At 34.6% G+C, this 20,705-nt stretch overlaps 1 protein-coding gene across 1 annotated transcript in view; it reads left to right on the top strand.

Annotated features, from left to right (window-relative positions):
• LOC140449766 (PABIR family member 2) overlaps positions 1 to 15,399 on the top strand; it is a 30,224-nt gene extending 14,825 nt beyond the window's left edge. Inside the window, exons 4-5 of the mRNA XM_072543099.1 lie at positions 10,750 to 10,913; positions 15,221 to 15,399. Coding sequence (XP_072399200.1) covers positions 10,750 to 10,913; positions 15,221 to 15,399 — 343 coding nt within the window. The remainder of the gene's footprint in view (positions 1 to 10,749; positions 10,914 to 15,220) is intronic.
• Positions 15,400 to 20,705: the final 5,306 nt, after the last annotated feature.

A 20,705-nucleotide genomic window follows, 5' to 3' on the forward strand; every position in this document is an offset into this window, starting at 1 on the left:
GGACAGCGTTTGAAAAGAAAGTACTGTCCTACTAAAAAAAGTACATATGGTCACTCTACATATGGCACCCTAGTACCTAATGGTTAACCATCTTTTTAAACGCTACCATCTGTTGTAGAATAACATTTAAATAGGGAACTTAAATGTTTATAATCAACGTGTTTTCGCCACACAGATTTATGGAAAAGATTTTTGAAGACAAAAATCATCAAAAAGCTTGGAGTGACACAACACGCCACGGAACGTGTAATTATGGCTGTAGACTCACAAAACTATACCAAACAAATGAGACAAAAATCAGAAGACCAATATGTCACTGAAAGAAACACGTACTAATCTTGAGAAAGGCACTTATAGTCCATTTCCATCATATTGATAGCACATTATGTATTCAAATCCCTTAACTGTTGATACGGGTGACTCAATGAAAAATAGATATTTGTCAACAAGTTTAGAGAAGTATATAGGAAAACAATTTTAAATTGAGTATGACCACCAGGTATAAAGGTTGAAGCAGAATAGAATACAATAGTTTTGAGGGTTACTAATCCCTAAATAAAGTTGCCAGTGTCGGAGTGATGGAGATTAACAGGTACTAATGAATTTGCAAGAAATGTAAGATGTTTATTTTATTGGTTATATATAAAATAACTTGTGGCCGTAACAGGGGCCGATTTGTAAAAAAATGAATATTATTTTAATCAAATTCCATTTCAGATTCACTGCTTTCTTCAGAATCTAAGGAATCTTCAACTCCAATGGTAATTATTACCGGTTCCAGCATCGCATCAGTCATATTATACAAATTCCACATTTTATTTTCTTCCTTCTGAGCATGACTAACAGCATTTTTCCAATTTTCTGGAGTTACTTTTGATAAGAAATGTTCTAATAATTGTTGTAAGTCTTCTAATTTAAAAGTTTTGTATTTGCGTCCGACTTCACCCTTTACTTGAGACCATATATTTTCTATCGGATTCAGATCACAGTGGTATGGGGGTAAACGTAAAATAATTACATCACGATTTAATGCCATTTCATCAATTATATATTTTTTATAAGCTGCTTTATGTTGCCTTACAATAGGTAATAATTCCTTTTTTGTCGAATTCTCCTTGTACTCAATTGCGTGTTTATCCAACCATTCGATTATCTCTCCTTTTTTCCATGCTGTTGTTGGCAATTTTTCTGCTAGTCTTGAATGGTAACTAGCATTATCCATGACTATGACAGAATTTTTTGGAATTAAATCCAACATTTGCTCAAAATATTCTTTAAAAACGTCAGTAGTCATTTCCTCATGGTAATCTTTGGTTGATTTTGAGGCAAAACTTAATAATCCACCATTGACAAAACCGTATTCGTTTCCAATATGGGTTATTATGAGTCTGCGTCCTTTTCCAACGGGAATATTGTTTATTCCAGTAGATACACCTTCGATGAATGCCTGACGGGAACTTTTCACATTTGTATCAACCCATAGATATGGTACAGTATGACCTTCATTTAGCCAAGTCTCGTCCAAATAAAAAATTGTTTTCCGTTTTTCTCGGTACTTTTTAATAGTTCTTAGATAATCTCGTCTCCAACATACAATGTAATTTTTTTCAATTAAAACGGATTTTCTTCTATTCTTTTGCCAAAGAAATCCCATCTCTCTCAATAGTCCCCATAATTTCTTGTTGCTTATGATTGGTAACTCTTCGTTTTCTCTAATTAATGTTTGGATTTTGTCCAATGTTGGAAATTCTTTGTTAAAAAAAAAAAATGAGTGGACGTTGCGTCTTATCATGTTTTTATGTATTTCTTCAATTTCCAAGGGTTTACTCCCTCCACTCTTCTTGGGAGATGAAACAGTTCCTCCTTTTTTTTCTTTTAGGAATCTATAAATTGTTGCTTCTCCAACCCCTGTCATATTTGAACACATGTTAACGATTTCACGAACATTACTTAAAGGGCGTTGATGTACAAGTGCATCGTGTACATTTAATATTATATTTAGACTGAAGGCACCTTTAAAACTACACTTAACCGGGATAAAACCTGTTGTCGACGTCATTTTTAAATGCAAATAACAAAATATCGACACCAAAAACGTAGGTAGGTAAGACATGAACAATGTACATCTACAAACTAAATGGAAGATGCAAACAATTTCTAATTTATATTATTGGCATAAGCTGTAATGTGGCATAAAAACTACTTAAACTATCATTAGTGAAGCCTTATCAGTAATTCCAGGTAATCGTTCAAAGAAGGTATTCTTTTTGTGTCAGGCGATAACTTGTATAGAAAACAATAATCACCTTTAAATTACTGTTTACATTAATTTATTTCGTGAAACATTGAATTCTCTGGTTAATCACCCGCGTATAATTAACAATAATCGTGTGGCATATATACCGACGTTTTTTACGCACAAAAAAGGTATAGTGAGATTAGTGGACACTTATTTTACAGAAGATTTTTTAAAAGATAATGAATTGTTGACGGCATCTTAAAATATTAATTTTTTTTATTTATTTCAAAACAAGTATAGGGTGACGCCTATGGTTTTTTGACCTGTTGAGGATTTGCATACATAATGTGCTATCAATATGATGGAAAAGGACTATAGTAAGAACGTAAAATGGACGGCGGACTATAAGAATTACGAAATAAAGGCCCAGACTCTACAAAATAAACTGAGGACCTAAACAATGAACCAATGAAGTGAGAAGAGTGGCTGAACGGATAATATGAGAGTAGACATTAAATTATGAAATATGGACGTTTCTGGAATTATTTTTATATTCTTCTGTTTTAATTTGATAACTTGCTAACATTTTTATTTAACAAAATAATGAATTTTAGTTTAAAAATATCTTATCGCTACGCTACATCCTTAATTGCTTTTTTCAGACTGGCGATAAGGTTAATTTATGAAACAATATTAAGTGAGATATAATGTTTATATAGTTTGGAGATAAGGAAAGGAAGTGTTTTATAAACAATCATCACTTGCATCTTCTTATATAGCTCAGGAGACTTAACCTTTCAGCAGACGCAGTTTAATTTGTGTATCAGTAGTCGCACACGGTCTACTATACCGGTCATAAAAATAGTCCTGGATCCATTTTGTTTAAATTGCAATAAAATAATCTATGGTTTGTAGTTTTTTAACAATTCAATATTTATTATTATTGACATATTTTGTTTATTTAAAATGTTTATTTACGTAGCACAAAAAATAGTCCACAATTTTTATAATAGTTTGATTTACAGTGGAACCTCGATTATCCGTCAGAGCACCGGACCAAGGATATGACGGATAATCGAAAAGACGGTTAACAGAACATTAAAAAAAATAAAAGTTCATAGTATAACTCTCATATTGTATTTGTTTGTTTTATTTGACAATATAAGAGGGATTTATCTTAAAACAGTCGAATCAATTTGATTTAAAATATTCCGAAATCTTTGTTTGTTTTATTGTTACTTCACATTTTGCAATGGCTGAATTTCTTAATCGACGTAAAATCATCAAGTCTACTTTATTTGCTTCTTCTTGCCGAGAATACCACTCGATGAATTTGTGTGTGTGCGATGCACAAACAGTGGAGTCAAAGTCTGTGTCAGCTTCTGAATCAGTTTCGTCCGCCTCTGATTTCGTCATTTGTAAGCAATCGATAGCCGTTTGCGTCCTCATCACAAATTAACCATTCGTTTATATCATCTTTAGACAACGAAAACAAAATTGTTGATTCAGCCATAACTTTATTTGTTACCGCATCACGCTCGGCTATCACGGGGCATTTTCATCTTGAGTTAAGGCCATAATTTATTCCACGCTCTTTTCAGCGTCACTCCCGAAACATCAGCCCAAGTATCCACAGCATTGTCGACTGCATGTTTTAAATTATATACTTTCCAGTATTCTGGCAAAGAATATTCCTCTTAATAATTTTTTTTCTGTATCTTCTTTTGAATGTTTCAATGACCGATTGATCAATTGGCTGTATCTATGCTGTTGTATTCGCTGGCAGAAAAGAGCACGTGATATTTGATATTTCCATCGTCACTTCGCAGCATACCGGCTTCAGGATGGGCAGGTGCAGTGTCCAAAATGAGAATCGCCTTTGGTGGCAATTTTTTGCTTGCAAGTATTGTCGAACGTCCGGTATAAAAACCTAAAAAACAAGACGTTAGAAAAATAGATAAACAAATTTTGGTTTGCAATACATAACTTTTTGACCCAGTCAGCGAATATTCCCTGGGACATCCATTCATTATATTGTGCGTAGTAGTTAACGAAAAGCGCGTCCATATTAATGCCCTTGTAAAAACGTGGTCACCACTTGCATTTGAACATATCACTGCTGTGATTCGTTGCTTTTGCGTTATAAATCCTGGTTTATATTTTTTAGACAGTGCAGCGAGTGTTTTTGTTGGCAATGCTTTGTAGTTTAAACCAGTTTCATCTGCATTGAAGACTCGATCGCGTGTCAAACCATATTCATCGATCATATCTTGAAACTTTCTTTTATATTCGTCAACGACTTCATTACTTGCGGCGCTCCAGTTTTCAACTTCGATTTTCAGTTCCCGTATACCGTGGCGATTTTTGAACTTTTCCAACCAACCGCTGCTTCCTTTGAATGAAGGATCGTTATTCAATTTTATGTTGAAAAACAACGCTTTTTCGGCAATAATTGGTCCAGACAAAGGAACAACTTCGCTTCTTTTTTGAACGCACCACAAATACAGAGCCGTGTCGAGTTATTCATTTGTGGCTTTTTTCATTGTCTTACGATGTTTCACCCGGCCATCCAATGATTCCATTTGCGAAGCATACTTTTCAATTCCTTCAGCATTTTTCTTTAAATCATTGGTTGTTGTTCTCGGAACATCATACTTTTTGCTCAATGCGACAACAGGAACACCTTTCCTTAGATCTGCAATAATTTCTATTCTTTTTTAAATTGACAAAGCAACACGTTTTCTTCTTGATAATCCAGATGTGGAAGGCTTCATTTTTCAAAACTTAATTGATCAAACGACTAAGTGACACAATCAATGTTCGAATGTGAATCAAATCACTGAATTATAGTGACACACAGATATTGACTGTAATAATTATTGTGCTGTGCGTTTTTATTTTCGGCTTGCGATTCTAAAAATAGAACTCTAAAAGCACGGTATCATTTATCATTACCTATTTAAATTGAAATTTAATCCAGAGCCCTGAATAATAACAAAAATTATTTAAATAAAAATGTAGGTAAATAAAATGTAAAAATTTAACTTATGTATGGACCCCAACGGTTAACAGAGGTGATGGTTAATAGAGAGACGGATAATCGAAGTTCCACTGTATTCTCATTTTTTACTGAACAAATTACAATTAATTTACAATTAAAACATAACATATCAGTCTTCAAGAATTATCTTGAAACAAAAATAAAATATTATTTCACTAAGACTTATCATAAAAAATTATAAGAGATGACAAAAACCATAATAAAATTAAGCCGGAATATTGTTACAGTCATTGCAAATTGGATTTACTTGTTCCAAACAAAGGTACTTTTTACAAATCGAACAAAAATATTTCGTTTTTCAATTCTTTTTCCTTTCTCAGTTATCACACCTCCCAATTGCTCTTGGAGTTCTTTGAACTGGCACGACATCTTCAAATGCCAGATCTTCTTTAGTCGAATCCTTATTGTCTTGGGTATATAGACATTCTGGCTTCGATTCTTCTGGTGGTTGTACATAAGGCTAAATTCTAAATCTGTCAAAACTTCTCGTCGGGTCTTTGTGGAATTTGGTATGCTACAATTGTAAATAACAAAGGAATTTATTGTTGTAACATTTAAAAGGCTGTACAAAACAACCACAGACCATCTTTTACTACAACATGCCACATCATATTGTATGAACCACCCACTTGGTTTTGCCAACGTATACTTCCATGTTATTGGTACAAAATAACTTCGCATTAGACAGTGCGAATATTTTATACCGTATCTATTGGGTTTGCTTGGTATGTACTGGCGAAACGAGCACCTTCCTCTAAAAGCCTACAACTTTTCGTCCAAGCCTACAAATCTAACAATATCTGCGCTCTGCATTAGTTCATCCAGCTCGTGGTTTATTTTAATTCTCCACGAACCATCGCTGCATTGGGTTGGTCCAAATATATTCCTTAATATTTTGCGCTCAAATATTCTCAGTTGATTTTCATCAGTGGTTGAGAGGGTCCACGTTTCACATCCATATGTGACCACTGGTCTAATTACTGTTTTATAGATTCTAAGCTTAGACTCACTTAGAACTTACTTTTCATTTAAGTCTTTGTATGCATAAAAGCATAAGAATCCGTGCCTGTATTTCTTGACTGATGTTGTTGTTGTCATTTATTATTAAGCCTAGGTGTTCAATCACAAATTAATCCCTTAATTTGTAATCTCACATTATTCTTAACTTCTTAATATTGTATAGTTTCACCGTGTATAATTAACACATTGTGAAAACATATCGTGTAATTTATATTTTCTAATTGAACTTCCTAAGTGTTGCAATTACGGCCTAGATTAAATTGTATTGTAAGCTCATAGTTCAAAGTTTGTTAGTATGATAGAAGCAATAACCTCTGTGCTGAGGTATACATTATTTGTGTGATTATAAATTGCGGATTTGAGCTCATTTGAGCACAGCTTGTTGTAGATAGTTACCTAACTAACATCTATAGTGTAATTATCAGTAGCTGTCAATAAAACCATGTCGATCCTTATATCTACATTCGAATCTGTCCACTAGGTAGGGAAAAGTTGAGGCATATTTGTAGGTATGGTTGTTTACCTTCAGATTCTTATGTTGATTCGATTTTGTGCACTCCATATATTTTGTTTTGCTTTCATTTATATATAGACCAAACGTAGCAACTTCTCGTTTCAGTTCTATAGCTTTTTCACTTAATATCCCTTTGTTGCGGTTTATTATGGCAACATCATCCGCATATGCGCATATTTGCATTGATCTTGTATTAATACAGCCGTTTATATCCAGTTTTCTAACAACAGCTTCTAAAGTTAGATTAAAAAGTTTTGTTGATAAGGCATCACCTTGTCTAACTCCATTTTCAATATCAAAGGTCTGCGTCATATCTCCGTATATTCTCACCATAGCTTTGGAACCCTCCAGAGTCATTCATATAAGTTTAACCAACTTATTGGGTATCCCTAACATAGATAGTTGCTTTAACATTTTTTTATCGATCTACTCCATCAAACGCCTGTCTGAAATCTATATACAAGTTGTAAATAGGTATGTTATATTCAACACATTTTTCATGTATACCTCTTAATATATGTATTTGGTCTATTGTTGACCTCTTTGATCTGAAGCCACATTGGTATTCGCCAATCATCTCCTCCGAAAACGATTTCAGGTGGCTGTATATAATTCCTGATAATATCTTGTAGACTACATTGAAAACTGTTATGCCCCTATAATTTTTGTAGAGTCATTTGTCTCCCCCTTTGTACCTAGGAAGTATGATTCCTACTTTCCAATCTTCTAGGATGACTTCTAGTGTCCATATGCGGTCGATTAGTTTATGGATACGCCTCCATAGCTCATGTCCACCATTCTTTATCAGTTCTGCAGTTATTCCATCCGTGCCAGGTGCTTTGTTATTTTTTAGATGTTTTATGACGTTTATCGTTTCTTCCAATGTTGGTTGCTCAACAAGTTGTTCTGCTGTGTGGTAAATTATTTCTTCATCTTCGTTTTGTTCTTTTTCTGGGTTTAACAACTCTTGAAAATGCTCCTTCCACCTTTTCATTATTTTTGTCCTTGCAAACTGTTGATCTCGTCATGTATCCTTGGGTGTATTGCTTGGTTTCCTTGTAAAATTTTCTGGTCTCTCTTCTGTAATTTGTTGTATTTTTCTATTCAACATTTCTCTCCTGTAATGTTTCCTTTGCCATATTTGTAATTGTCGTTTGGATGACATTCCATTCTTCTTCAATGTTGTTTTGTTCTCCTCTTTCTTTTAATATTACTTTCATTTTCTGCTGGTACTCATTCTTCTTTTTAGGATTTGGTGACCACGTAATAGGTCCATTTTTTATTGAGGGCAACTTGAATAGTAGAGTATACGTCGATTTGTTACAGAATCATGTTCTTCACGCTATTCTCAATCTTCCTGATGTAAATATGGAGAATGTTTGGTTTCATTAAGACGCTCGAATAATTAGGGAGTACTTAAACAATACTTTCCCGAATCTAGTTATCAGTGGAACAGGCGATATTAAGTGGTCTGTGCGATCTCCAGATCTTACACCCATTGTTTTTTTTTTTTTGACATTTAAAAAGCATCATCTACGATCATCCTGAGGCTAGAGCCCAAAATTTGCATGAATTAAAAAACCAAATAATATATAATAACGGATTTATTACGGCTGTCGCCGCTTCTCCGCCCCCAATTTCCATCTTTTTCTGTCATATGCAGTATGCAGTTGCCTCTTCTAAGTCTCTTGCCGCCATTGCTTCATCAATATCGTTGCGCCAACTTCTCCGTGGTCGTCCTCTCTTTCTTCTTTCAGGAGGAATCCATTCCAGTACTCTTTTAGGCCATCTGTACTCTGGCATTCTTTTAACATGTCCGAACCAGATTAATTGTTTTCTTTCTATGTCATCATTGATATTTCTCTCCATTTTCATTTCGTTTCTTATTTGTTCGTTTCTAACTCTCTCCAGTTTCGATCTATCGCAGCTTCGTCTCAGATAATCCATTTCTGTCGTCATAAGTTTGTTTCTATTAGCTTTTGTGATGTCCCATACTTCCGAACCGTAAAGTGTAATACTTTGGACTATACTACCGTAAATGTGTTTTTTGGTTTCTCGTCGAATTCTTTTTTTTGCCAGAGAAGAGAGTTTAAGGAACGGGTCGCTGCTCTGCCCTTGTTTATTCGTTCCCTTCTTGTTGAAAATGACCCCCAAATATTCTTCCAAGTCTTCCAAGACTATATCACATATTTCATCTGTTCCCACTGAGAGATATTCACATTTTGTCATATTCATGTTTAGACCTGCCACCTCATATTCTTCTTGCAGTTTTCTTACCATATAGCTAAGATCGTAGCTGTCTTCGGCAATTACTACCTGGTCATCCGCAAAGAAAAGTGTAATATAGCTTGTTTTCTTCCACCGTTATTCCCATGTTTCTACATTTTTTTACCCATTTCACTAAGGATCTGTCCAAATAGATTTTAAATAAGGTGGGTGACAGACAGCAGCCTTGTCTTAGTCCCTTTGTTGTTTGAAAAGGAGAGGTGATTTCTTGTCCCATTTTAATTCTTGCAAAGTTTTGTTCGTAATATTTTTGAGTGGCGTTAATAAGAATTGGGTTTATTTTCAAGTTACCCATTTCTATCCATAGTTGGGAGATCGGTACACTGTCATATGCTTTTTCCAAATCTATTAAAGCTATATGAGTTTCTCTATTTCTCTGCACTCGTTTTTCCATTGCAATTTTTAATGTGAAAATATTATCCATAGTAGAGCGTCGGGCCCTAAATCCCGCTTGTTCTTCGGGTTGTTTGTCTTTAATATCATTTTCTATCAGGTTTTGTAGTACTTTTGAGTATAGTCGGCCTATAGTAGCAATCACTGCGATCCCTCTATAGTTTTTAGGATCCATCTTTGTGCCTTTCTTGTGTATTGGAGAGATATACGATTGTCTCCATTCTTCTGGAACTTCTTCTCCGTTTAAGCACCTTTCGAATAATTTTCGGATCATCTCAAACAGTTTTGATGATCCATACCTAATCAACTCTGGATGTATTCCGCGTGGGCCTGGAGATTTTTTAAATTTCATTCCCTTAACTGCTTCGTTCACTTGTTCTATTGATATTTCGATTCTTCCTTCTACTTCCACTTGTTCATTTGTCTGTTTAAACCTTTCTCTTCTCTCTGTTAATAAGTTCTCAAAATGCTCTACCCATGTGTTCTCTGGTATTCTATTTATTATGACTTGGTTTTTTGTCCAAAACCAAATAAGAGAAGTCTCAAATTCTGTTACAGCAGAAACTCTTTCATCTGCCCGTAGAAGTTTTTATGACAGATTGGGAAACTGTTTAACGGTAGAAGGTCAAATATTTGAATCATTTCTGCAGGGTATAAAGAATCATTTCTTATTTTATTAGGAATTAATTTTTTATTGCTAATAAGAGGATATTTTTGTTTTATATTTTTAAAGAAATGCGCATTTGTTTTTAATTCAACCACAAAAAATTGTTCACATTATTAAAAACCGATACAAATGCACCGCCTTATAAAGACCAGTGTATTTTTATCGAGTTTATGTTATAAGAAATGAACCGGGCATACTGAATGAAACAAAAATCGACGGATGGAGGTGTATATCCTATGCATTGTTATGTGTTACTAAATGGTTTTCTAGTTTTTTGTTTAGGTGTCGGACTGGATCGGAGAATTACAATTAAGTAGATCGAAGAGGCAATGTTGCCAATTTTAGCAATGTATATTAGTGTGCAATATCCAATCCAAAACTTAACGTACTTTATCAGTTCCACACAAGAGAATGTCCTAGATGTAACATAAATAATTTTTCCTTCTATTTGTCAATTCACTTTGTCAGACAAATAACTACGTAATGATTTTATTCTACACCATATTTCCCTATTTCTACCAGTTAGTAATTAGTTTTACTATAAAATAATTTCAAACAATCATTTACAGGTCTCGGACGATTGTAAGAAGAAGTGCTAGTCCAGTTCTACGTCCTAGTCCATTAGGAGTTAAACGAAAACTCGACGATGTTGATTATCACCTTAGCCCGCGAGCAAAGAGGGTCTACAGTTACTCAGGTGGTGCTGATAGGGGAGGATTGCTCACCACTATAGGTAACATAATTCGATATTGTGGAATAGATATTAATTTGATTGCTACTAATAATCAATTTGTTTTATTAGTTGAACCACTGAAATTTTTCTTTTCTTTGAATATTACCCACATCCAACCATTCCCTTGTTTATAATTAACAGTTTTTTCTGAGTCCAGTGTACAGTGAGGATACCACTTAGGAAATAAAATTATTTTTGTTATTTAGTTACGATATAACTAAACGCAGAGATAGTTATGAAAAACAACACTATACACAACATAACGACCCCGTAGAAATGAAATTAGAAGCATTCTTATCGTTGTTATATATAACGACGTAATATACATTGCTACAGAAGACTTTAATGCCAAAGTCGAAAGAGAGAATATATTTTAAAGATATACATAAGGGAACTTGGAAATCTCCTGATAATGAAACGATTACCCAAATAGATCATATAATTATTGATGCAAGACACCACTCTAACTTATTAGATGTTAGGTCTTTTAGAGGAGCAAACATATGTAGATAGTGATCACTATTTAGTTAAAGCACGATTTAAATAGAGAATATCCAATTTAAAAAAGGAGATCGAGAAAAGGAGAGAAAAAATTGACATCAATAAACTAAAAGGTCCCGGTTTATTTATAAGCCAAATTAGTGCAATGTAAATATTTTACATTTTTACACAGCAATTCTTATCGGCAGTGAAGACGGAAAGTCGTAAATTTTTATTACATCTTTCAATGTGAGATATAATAAAAATGCGATGACTAACTGGAATTTTTAAGATTAGAGAAACATAATATGTCATGTTTATTAATATAGGATTTGCAGGTAAATACCTGCAAATCCTACCCTGTCGCCTAATTTCCCATGAAATTAAAATGCTAAATGTTTTTAGGGTCCATTTATTTTTTCGGGCATGTGTATTTACGAGATTCAAGAGGTTTTGAAACATCTTTACCACTGAAAGTTTCCAGCTATATAAAATATATTTATTTTAAGTGCACACTTTGAATTACTTTTTTGGCAGGAATGTGCAAAACACCAATACTGCCTTCATGGGTGAATCTAATGTTCATGAATGGGTGAATCTAATGTTCATGAACGAAAACAAACAATGTATCACATGTGGTCCCTTTAAAAAACATCGGCAGAGGATATCGCTAACAATTACGCCTTAGGCAAATATTTAAATGCTTAATACAAACTGAGATTTTTAAAGAACCACTGTTAAGGGAAAAACCGATGAATTACTTTTTATCAATGATATAGATACAGATGTAAGACTATTAAATAACTGTTTCACTGCTATCTGCTGAGGAATGTATTGGTAGATGCACGATTGGTCCTTCCAAGAAACATGTTCCGGGGTGGAATGAATCGTACAAAATAGCTGTCAAACAATGCAAAAAAGCATTAAATAGATTCCGGAAGACCCTTACCATTACTGATCTAATAAATTTTAAAAAACTTAGAGCCAATTCTAGCCGTATTTTAAAAGAAAGTAAGAAAGCCTCATGGAATCAGTACGTTAGTTCAATCACAAAAGATACTTCACCCGCGCAAATATGGTCAAAGATATAACGTATGAAAGGTCATAATACATCCCGCAAAATTGCCGCCATCTCCCCGCACGATCCAAAAGTTACCCATGATCAACATATTGCAGATATCTTTGCCTTCGACTTTTCAGGTATATCGAATATTCCGAACCTTCCCAATAACTTAGATACCAACATATCCAGCCCTAAAATATTTTCTAGTTCTATTAATCTAGAACTAGAACACTAGTTCTATTAATCTTCCTTTTAATCTCTTAGAATTAAACGAAGCCATCTCCTCATTAAAAAACTCAGTAGCCGGCCCAGACGATATCAATATTTTAAAAAAATCTTCATCCAGACATATATCTCAAACTGCTAAAGTTATATAATAAGATCTGGTCTCAAAAACAGTTTCCAACGTTATGGCGACAAGCAACTACAATTCCTATCAGAGCAAATGACTCATCTCCAAATCTTCTAAAATCATATAGACCAGTTTACCTCACCTGTTCACTATGTAAACTGTTAGAAAAGATGGTCAATAAACGCTTACTATGGCATCTAGAAAGAAATAATATTCTTGACCCATTCCAAACAGGCTTCAGATCAAATCGAAGTACAATGGATAACTTGGTCATACTACACACTGACATTGTTAACGCATTTTCGAATAGAAGCGAGGTCATAGCAGTAACTTTAAATATCCAAAGTTCCTTCGACACCTTACAAAGACCTCTAATTCTCAGAATATAATTTAACTGGTAACATTTATTTATTAAAAAAAAAAATTTAACAAATCAATATTTTAGAGTATTAACAAATGGAAAAATATCAAAACCACATGGATAACGGTTTGACACAGGGCTCAGTTTTAAGCATTACCTTATTTTTACTTAGCATGAATGACTTTTCTTCATATATAGAACAACCAGTCAGTTACTCGATATATGCAGATGATATTATAGTATACTGCCAAGGCAGAGTCACAGCTACCACCAACACTTTATTACAAAATGTAATAAACAAAATATACACCTGGTCTACGCATGCTGGATTTGTGTTTTCAGCTTCTAAATCCAAAGTAATTCACTTTACCAAAAAGCATATACCTAATCTACCTTCTATAACTCTAAACACACTTCGTTTACAAACAGTTAACTATTTGACACTTCTTGGTATCGCCTTTGATAAAAAGCTTATCTGGAGACTTCAGGAACTTAATGGAAACTGTACCCAAAGAATCAATTTACTTAAATCTCTTGCTGGCTACTCTTGGGGAGCTGATGAAGAATCCCTCCTTAAAATATATAGAGCTTTAATTCGCTCTAAGCTAGACTATGGCAGTATTCTTTATATGGCATCTAGTAGCTGCTTACTAAAGTCTCTAAACACGTTTCAAAATACAACCGTACGACTATGTCTTGGTGCTTTCAAATCAAGCCCCGCTGAAAGTGTTTGTTTTGAATCTTCAGAGCTACTACTCCATCTAAGAAGGCAGCAACTTCTACTTTCATACTTTGTAAGAATATCAGCAAACCCAAGTAACCCGGTAATAAATGTAATCAATCCCATAGAATCTCCCCCAGTAAACGCATCCAACCACTCACTCACATTACCACAAATATTATCTCCTTTATTAGATTCCATCAACCTTTCCAATACTACTTCTATTTATACCCCAAGACAGCTCCATGGATGCACAATCTTCCAATATTCAATACTGTTTTATGCAGATTCAATAAAACAGAAATCACAAACTCAATCCTTAGAAAATCCTTCCAAAACATCCTTAACTTAACACAATTTGATGAAATTTTGTACAATGATGTGTCCAAGAATGAAGACTGTTGTGGCTGCGCTGTGTCTATATTGACGACGACAATAAGCTCTGTGCGACTGCATAGAAGTTGTAGTATCTCCACCGCAGAATTATATGGAATATTCCAAGCATTAAAGACTCCAATCCATCCTACTTCAAATGAAAGCAAAACAATTGCCATTTGTACTGATTCTCTTTTCTCGATTCATTCCATAAGATGCATCTTCTCCAAAAATCCACTAGTCCAGGAAATACACAACATCTGTAACCAACTATATTCTGTAGTCATAATGATCTGGACTCCATCTCATGTTGGTATATTGAGAAACGAAAAAGCAGTCCAGGCCGATAAAGCAGCATGTTCTTCTGACTCAGCCTTCAAAGAGGTCCAAACTCATACGGATCTTAAGATATTGATCATACAAAAAATCCTCAGCTTATGGGCAGACCTGTGGAATAAAACAAAAACTGAGCTGCATGATGTTCAACCCAACTTATCTCGCGTCAATATGTCCTCTATGAACAGGAAAGAAAAATCAGTTATTCGCCGACTACGAATAGGGCATACACGTCTCACACATGGATACCTTATGGCATCAGAAAACCCTCCAGTTGCCAATACTGTAAGACCACCTTTTCCATCAAACACGTGATAATGCACTGCTGCCAGTATGATTCTTCTAGAAACAAGCACAACCTAAAAGGAAATCTAGAAGACATTCTTAGTGTTCCAAATCGTTTTGACAGTGTTTTTAAATTTTTAAATAATATAAGCAGCGCATAGTGATAAGTTTTATTGTTTATATTCTCCACAAAAAAAAAAGTGTTCATATAAAATGCTTGTATATAAAATATGTATAATGTTGTAAACTGTACCCGTGTCAATGACCATAAGCTGTCGAGACACATTAGTTTTTAAATAAAAAAAAAAAATGCTTAATAAAGTTTATTTTGCAGGTACTTCTCATCCCGGATCTCTCAGCTCAGTCGGTACTCCCGAATCTCTTTCCAGTGCAGATTCTCCAGGCTTTAACAACTTCAGAAATATCGACAGTCCTTCACCGGGTCGTGCAATGCCTATCGACTCATTATCTTTGTCGAAAAACGACCAAGAAATGTCGGAAAGCCCCAGTTAAACTGAGGTCTATTATTTTTAGGTTTTATTGTTTTTGTTTGCGCGTTCGGCTGGAACCGGTACTGCCGTATATTAAACGAAACCTTTGGGGTTTCCGCGTGATGTGCCAATTTTGTTAAAGTTTATTATCCAAAAACAATTGATATTATTAAAGGAACACTTGCCAGGCAGTTCTACGACGAGAATATTTTGATTAGGTGCAACTGTGATATGAAGACAGTAGGATACCGCAGGATTCTATTAGAATGTAGTTCCAAAATGGAAATATCGGATGACTTGCCTACAGAAATTACGCTTGAGGGTGGATCAAATTGAAACGAATTTTAAAATATGCCAAATATGTTTAAAAATATATTTTAATATAAATTTTACGTAAACGCTTACTACCGAGGGCTCTCGGGGAGGCTCCAATGTGTTGATGCCAGGTCTGGTCTCTAGAAAATCACAGCGAATGTAGGCTAATCTTTATTTCTTGTGATTCTACTACTGTGTGTGGACAGGCGTTGCCATACAAGTAGAAACACACTTTTAAAACTAATATCTCGCCAGTTTTACTAATACGTAGTATGAAGAAAGTCCAAATAGTAGTCAGTAATATTTTGTCGCTGTAAATTGGTCTTTATGTACCTATTAAAAGCCCAACTCTTTCCGTACGTAATAAAATAGTTTCAATTTTTGCTTGCTAGGGAACTCCGATAAATTCCAAATGTGCTTTAGTTCTATTCTATTTTCTTATGGTTAAGAATGTTTTTAAGTTGGTGCAATGTTTGTTTATTTCGAATTTTCTGTATTATTTTATTGTTTCTGTTGTTGATGTGTTTTTTACTTATTTTGTTCCAAGGTTAAAGGATTTTAGTGACAGTAAAAACTTATAATTGCACAAAGGGATGGGAAAATAGCAGAAAACAGCTTTTTTCCTACCATATTAAATTATTTTGGGTAATATTACTCAGAGGAAGTTAATCCAAGAAGTTTTAAGTCCAAACGTTTATAGAAGATACCAAAAAAGTTACTTACAAACATAGGAAGTAGTTGTAAGCTTCAGTTTTATATGATACTGAAGAAAAAACAACTGTTGCAACAGAAGAATCTTAACGAATAAACGTTTTACGGTCCCTTACTGAGTATCCTCTTACAAGTATCCGAAAGATTTTAAAACAGCAAGATGCATCACTATCCATTACATCTGAATCACTTATTTGGGAAACTCCGTAAGTCACAAAATTAAAACTTTCTGAAAACCGAATTCGCCTCTACGTGTGGGGTGAAACCGGACATAGCATTATTTTTTATTGTAAATCGTATTCGGCCGTGAATAGGGGTTTTTTCGGACAGAAAAAGATAAAAAGCTTTCGGACAGAAAAAGAATAATATAAAAAAAAACATTTTAAATTTGACAAAAATTTATTTCGACAAAGCAGCATGAATATAAACTAAAATAGGGCTCCTTAATTCTAAACACATTCTATAAAATAAGACTAACAACAAAAACTCAAAATTCCAAATTTAAACTAAAAAGTAGAAAAAATTTATTCGATTCGAATATTTTCCATTCGATTTTTCTTCTTATCAATTACCTCTGTAACATTTCCAACATAATATTTATTTACATTCTTTGGTGAAACAAATTTAACAAGTACAAAAGTACTAATGTATACAATTAAAGTTTAAAATACGTTTACCGACGTTTCAATTTCCACTTCGGAAATCGTTCTCAAAATACGAACAGTAGTAAATTAACCATTTTTGTTTTACAAAAAAATACTAATGTCTATAGAACATTCGGTCTCACCCATTTCAATTTCTATATTCTTTAGTTTCCCTTTCCTCTCCGATTAATGGTTGTTCTAAACGCTTACCCCTTTACCTGCAGGCACCTGTAACCCTGTAACTTTTTGCACCGTGTTTTGAAGAGTGTTGCTCCAGTGGTCTTGGTTTTCAGTTTCTGAAGGTTCACTAGCTGGTAACTTTTTGATGACGTCGTCTGACTTTAATGGAATAATTCCGCAAGATTTAAAACCAGAAGTAATATTATCTTTGATACGAACAATGGCTTCAATGGCTTTTTTAAATAGCCCAGGAAACTTAGACTTGGGAATACGTCATCTATTTTTGGTTTTCGAGTCGAACCAGCCTGACTTTGTTCTATTGTAGACACACCCTTCTGGCCCTCCCTATACCAATGATGGATATAAGTGTACCGATTTGTAAACCACATATGGGGCTAAAGAGAACTAGGAGAACTAAAATTGGACTTGAGTTAGGCTGGCAAGGTGCTATATTTTTTCGACTCTGCTTTATGGGATAGAAGCATGGACACTTACGCGTCGACTGCTAAAAAGTTGGAAGCATTTGAAATGTGGGTGTATAGAAGAATCCTGAAGATATCATGGACCGAGCATGTAACAAACAACGAAGTCATGAGAAGAATCAACAAAAGAATGGAAGTATTGGAAACCATCAAGACACGAAAGCTGCAATACCTGGGGCATGTTATGCGTAATGAGAGATACAACCTACTTCAATTGATTATACAAGGGAAAATCCAGGGCAAGAGAAGTGTAGGAAGAAGAAGAATCTCATGGTTGCGTAACTTGAGGGAATGGTACGGATGCACATCAATTGAACTATTCAGAGCAGCAGCATCTAAGATCAGAATAGCCATGATGATTGCCAACCTCCGTCGCGGACATGGCACGTGAAGAAGAAGATGGGGCTAAAAGTACACCTGATCCGCTGATAGCCATCATAACTGATGTGCTGACTTTGCTCGAATCCATTATTCTTTCGACCCTTTTTGATCCGCGGCGGCACAATACTTTTATTCTACCCCGGTCGTCAGTTAAATTAGTTTCGTCGTAATTGACAATGTGAGACGGGAGAACGCCTTCAAGTCTGTTTTTTAAATTGTTAAAATAGTTTAAAACTGTTTCTCGTTTAACATTTGTCCTGCACCGCTTTATATTTTGGGCCATACGTTCTGTTAGAACAATATTTCTCTTAAGGAATGTATAAAACCAGTCGATCCCGGGTAGATTGTTCCTAAAAACTTTAATAGTTTGTCCTTTTCTGTCCAGATAGCTTTTTATTAAGACTCTTATATCGGAACGGGTCATGGGAAACCCCGTTCACAAAATTTGATGATACCTTGTGCTATCATTCTTTCTTCTTGTGTACTAAGAACATTTTGTCCACCTTGTTGAAATGTCGAATTGCCTTTGAATCTAACATGCAAGGTGGATTTTGGTACACGATAATATTCAGCAGCTTTTCTTCAGGTTTTCATTTTATTCCTAACATCAGAAATAGCTCTCTCCATATTTTCTGAATTGTAATTCATGAAGTTTATACCTACTTTCTTTTTGTACTGTCGCACCATGGTGTCCAGATTCGCCCCACCTGAAGACAAATTTTTGCAAATTAATTTCTAAAAAAAAAACTAGGTTAAATACAACTATAATATTTTATACATAGATTTTCAACAAACCACTAAACAGTTTGTTGCCACTCCCTAGCTCTTACATATAATTGCTTTTCTTGTACAGCAGTTTCTTTTTAAGATTAAAAAAAAGTCTGAAATTTAAAGGTTATAAAATACGTACCTATGAGTCAACAAAACGTTAGGATGTCACGTACACCACTATATCTCGACTACTGTACTAACTCAGAGTTCAGACCCGACAAAATTCAGTACAAATAGTTGATTTGTGAGTTCGCGCATTGGTAACTGTTGTGTATTTGGTATTTCTTACTTAAATAAGGTAATTAATAATACAACGTGGTTTTATATCATTAACCTTTATTGCCCAATAACTGACTAACTTCATTCCCTTGTGTCCGTGAGCGGTGTTGCCTACCTGTGTTGCCAAGTATATAACACCTCCTCTCTTGACCAAAATTCATAAATACAGATTGAAATAAAGATGTACTTACAAATTCATCCTCTGAACAGGTTTACATACTCTACTTGAACGTCTTAACACTGGTTTAGCTTCAGTGTGAGCCTCAGGTACTGTTGGCTCTATTGTATCATTTAGAAGTTCTTGTACATTTGTAGGTGGTGAAACGGAATTGGGTTCAGAGACAGATACCTCCCTTGGAATTATACTATGTGTAACTGTATCAGGAATGAAACAAGTTGGGTTATATTCTATAGGTGTATCCTGCCCAATTACTCTAATTTGGTCAATATGACGTCTCCACGTCCTACCATCATCTAACTTAACTAAATAATGTAATAATCCTAACCTTAGTATAACCTTGCCAAATTGCCATTTGGCATTAAAGTAATCTCGCACTGAGACTCTGGTATCTATAGCAACATTTCTAAGACTCTGGTCTGTGTAAGCATTTTTGTCATGAGTAAAAGGTTTAAGTAAATCTAATCTATTTCTAATCTGCCTTCCTAGCATACGTTCAGACGGGCTTTTGCCAGTTACTGTGTGAGGTGTTCTACGATACTGCATTAGTAACTTGCACAATTCAAGTTCTCTGTCTTTCTCTTCACTGTGCATGGCTCGCAGACAATTTTTTAGTGTTTGGACATATCTCTCCCCCTGGCCATTCGTGGCTGGGTGATAGGGTGCAGTAAATTTATGTGTGATACCATTATTCTTCATAAATTCTCTAAATTCATGAGAATCAAATTGTCTACCATTATCAGTAACAAATACTGTGGGTATTCCGAAAGTAGTGAAGATTCTTCTACAAATTTCGATTGTAGTTTTTGTAGTAGTGTCTTTCGTGAAATGTATTTCAGGCCACTTACTAAAAGAATCGACTAAAATGAAGTAATAGCCTCCGTTAAAAGGTCCAGCATAGTCAGCATGTACTCTTTCAAAGCAAAATTTAGGTGTTTCCCAGATGTGGGAATTGTCCTTAACAGGATTGTTTTTGTGCTTGTTGCAATGAAAACAATTTTTACATAAAGATTCAATATCCTTGTCTATGAAAGGCCACCAGCAGTAACTCCGGGCTAAAGACTTCATTCTCACCATACCAAAATGCGCAGTGTGTAATTCATGCAGAATTTTATTTCTTAATTTCATAGGTATTAAAACTCGTTGTCCTCTCATTATGACTCCAGACTGTAGTGAAAACTCTGATTGATCTACGTTAAATCTGAATTGTTTTTCAACAACCTCACCAGTTTGTAAACCTAATAGTAACTTTTGTAAAGTAGCATCATTTTTGGTATGAAAAGATAAACTGTTAACATCTGTAGGTAAATTTTCAATCTGATTAAGTTCGAATATGTCTGGTTCATCATGAGTATAATTTTGTTCATTTTTAATAGGTAAACGTGAA

The sequence above is a fragment of the Diabrotica undecimpunctata genome, chromosome 9, assembly GCF_040954645.1.
Source record: "Diabrotica undecimpunctata isolate CICGRU chromosome 9, icDiaUnde3, whole genome shotgun sequence".
Taxonomy (NCBI): Eukaryota; Metazoa; Arthropoda; class Insecta; order Coleoptera; family Chrysomelidae; genus Diabrotica; species Diabrotica undecimpunctata.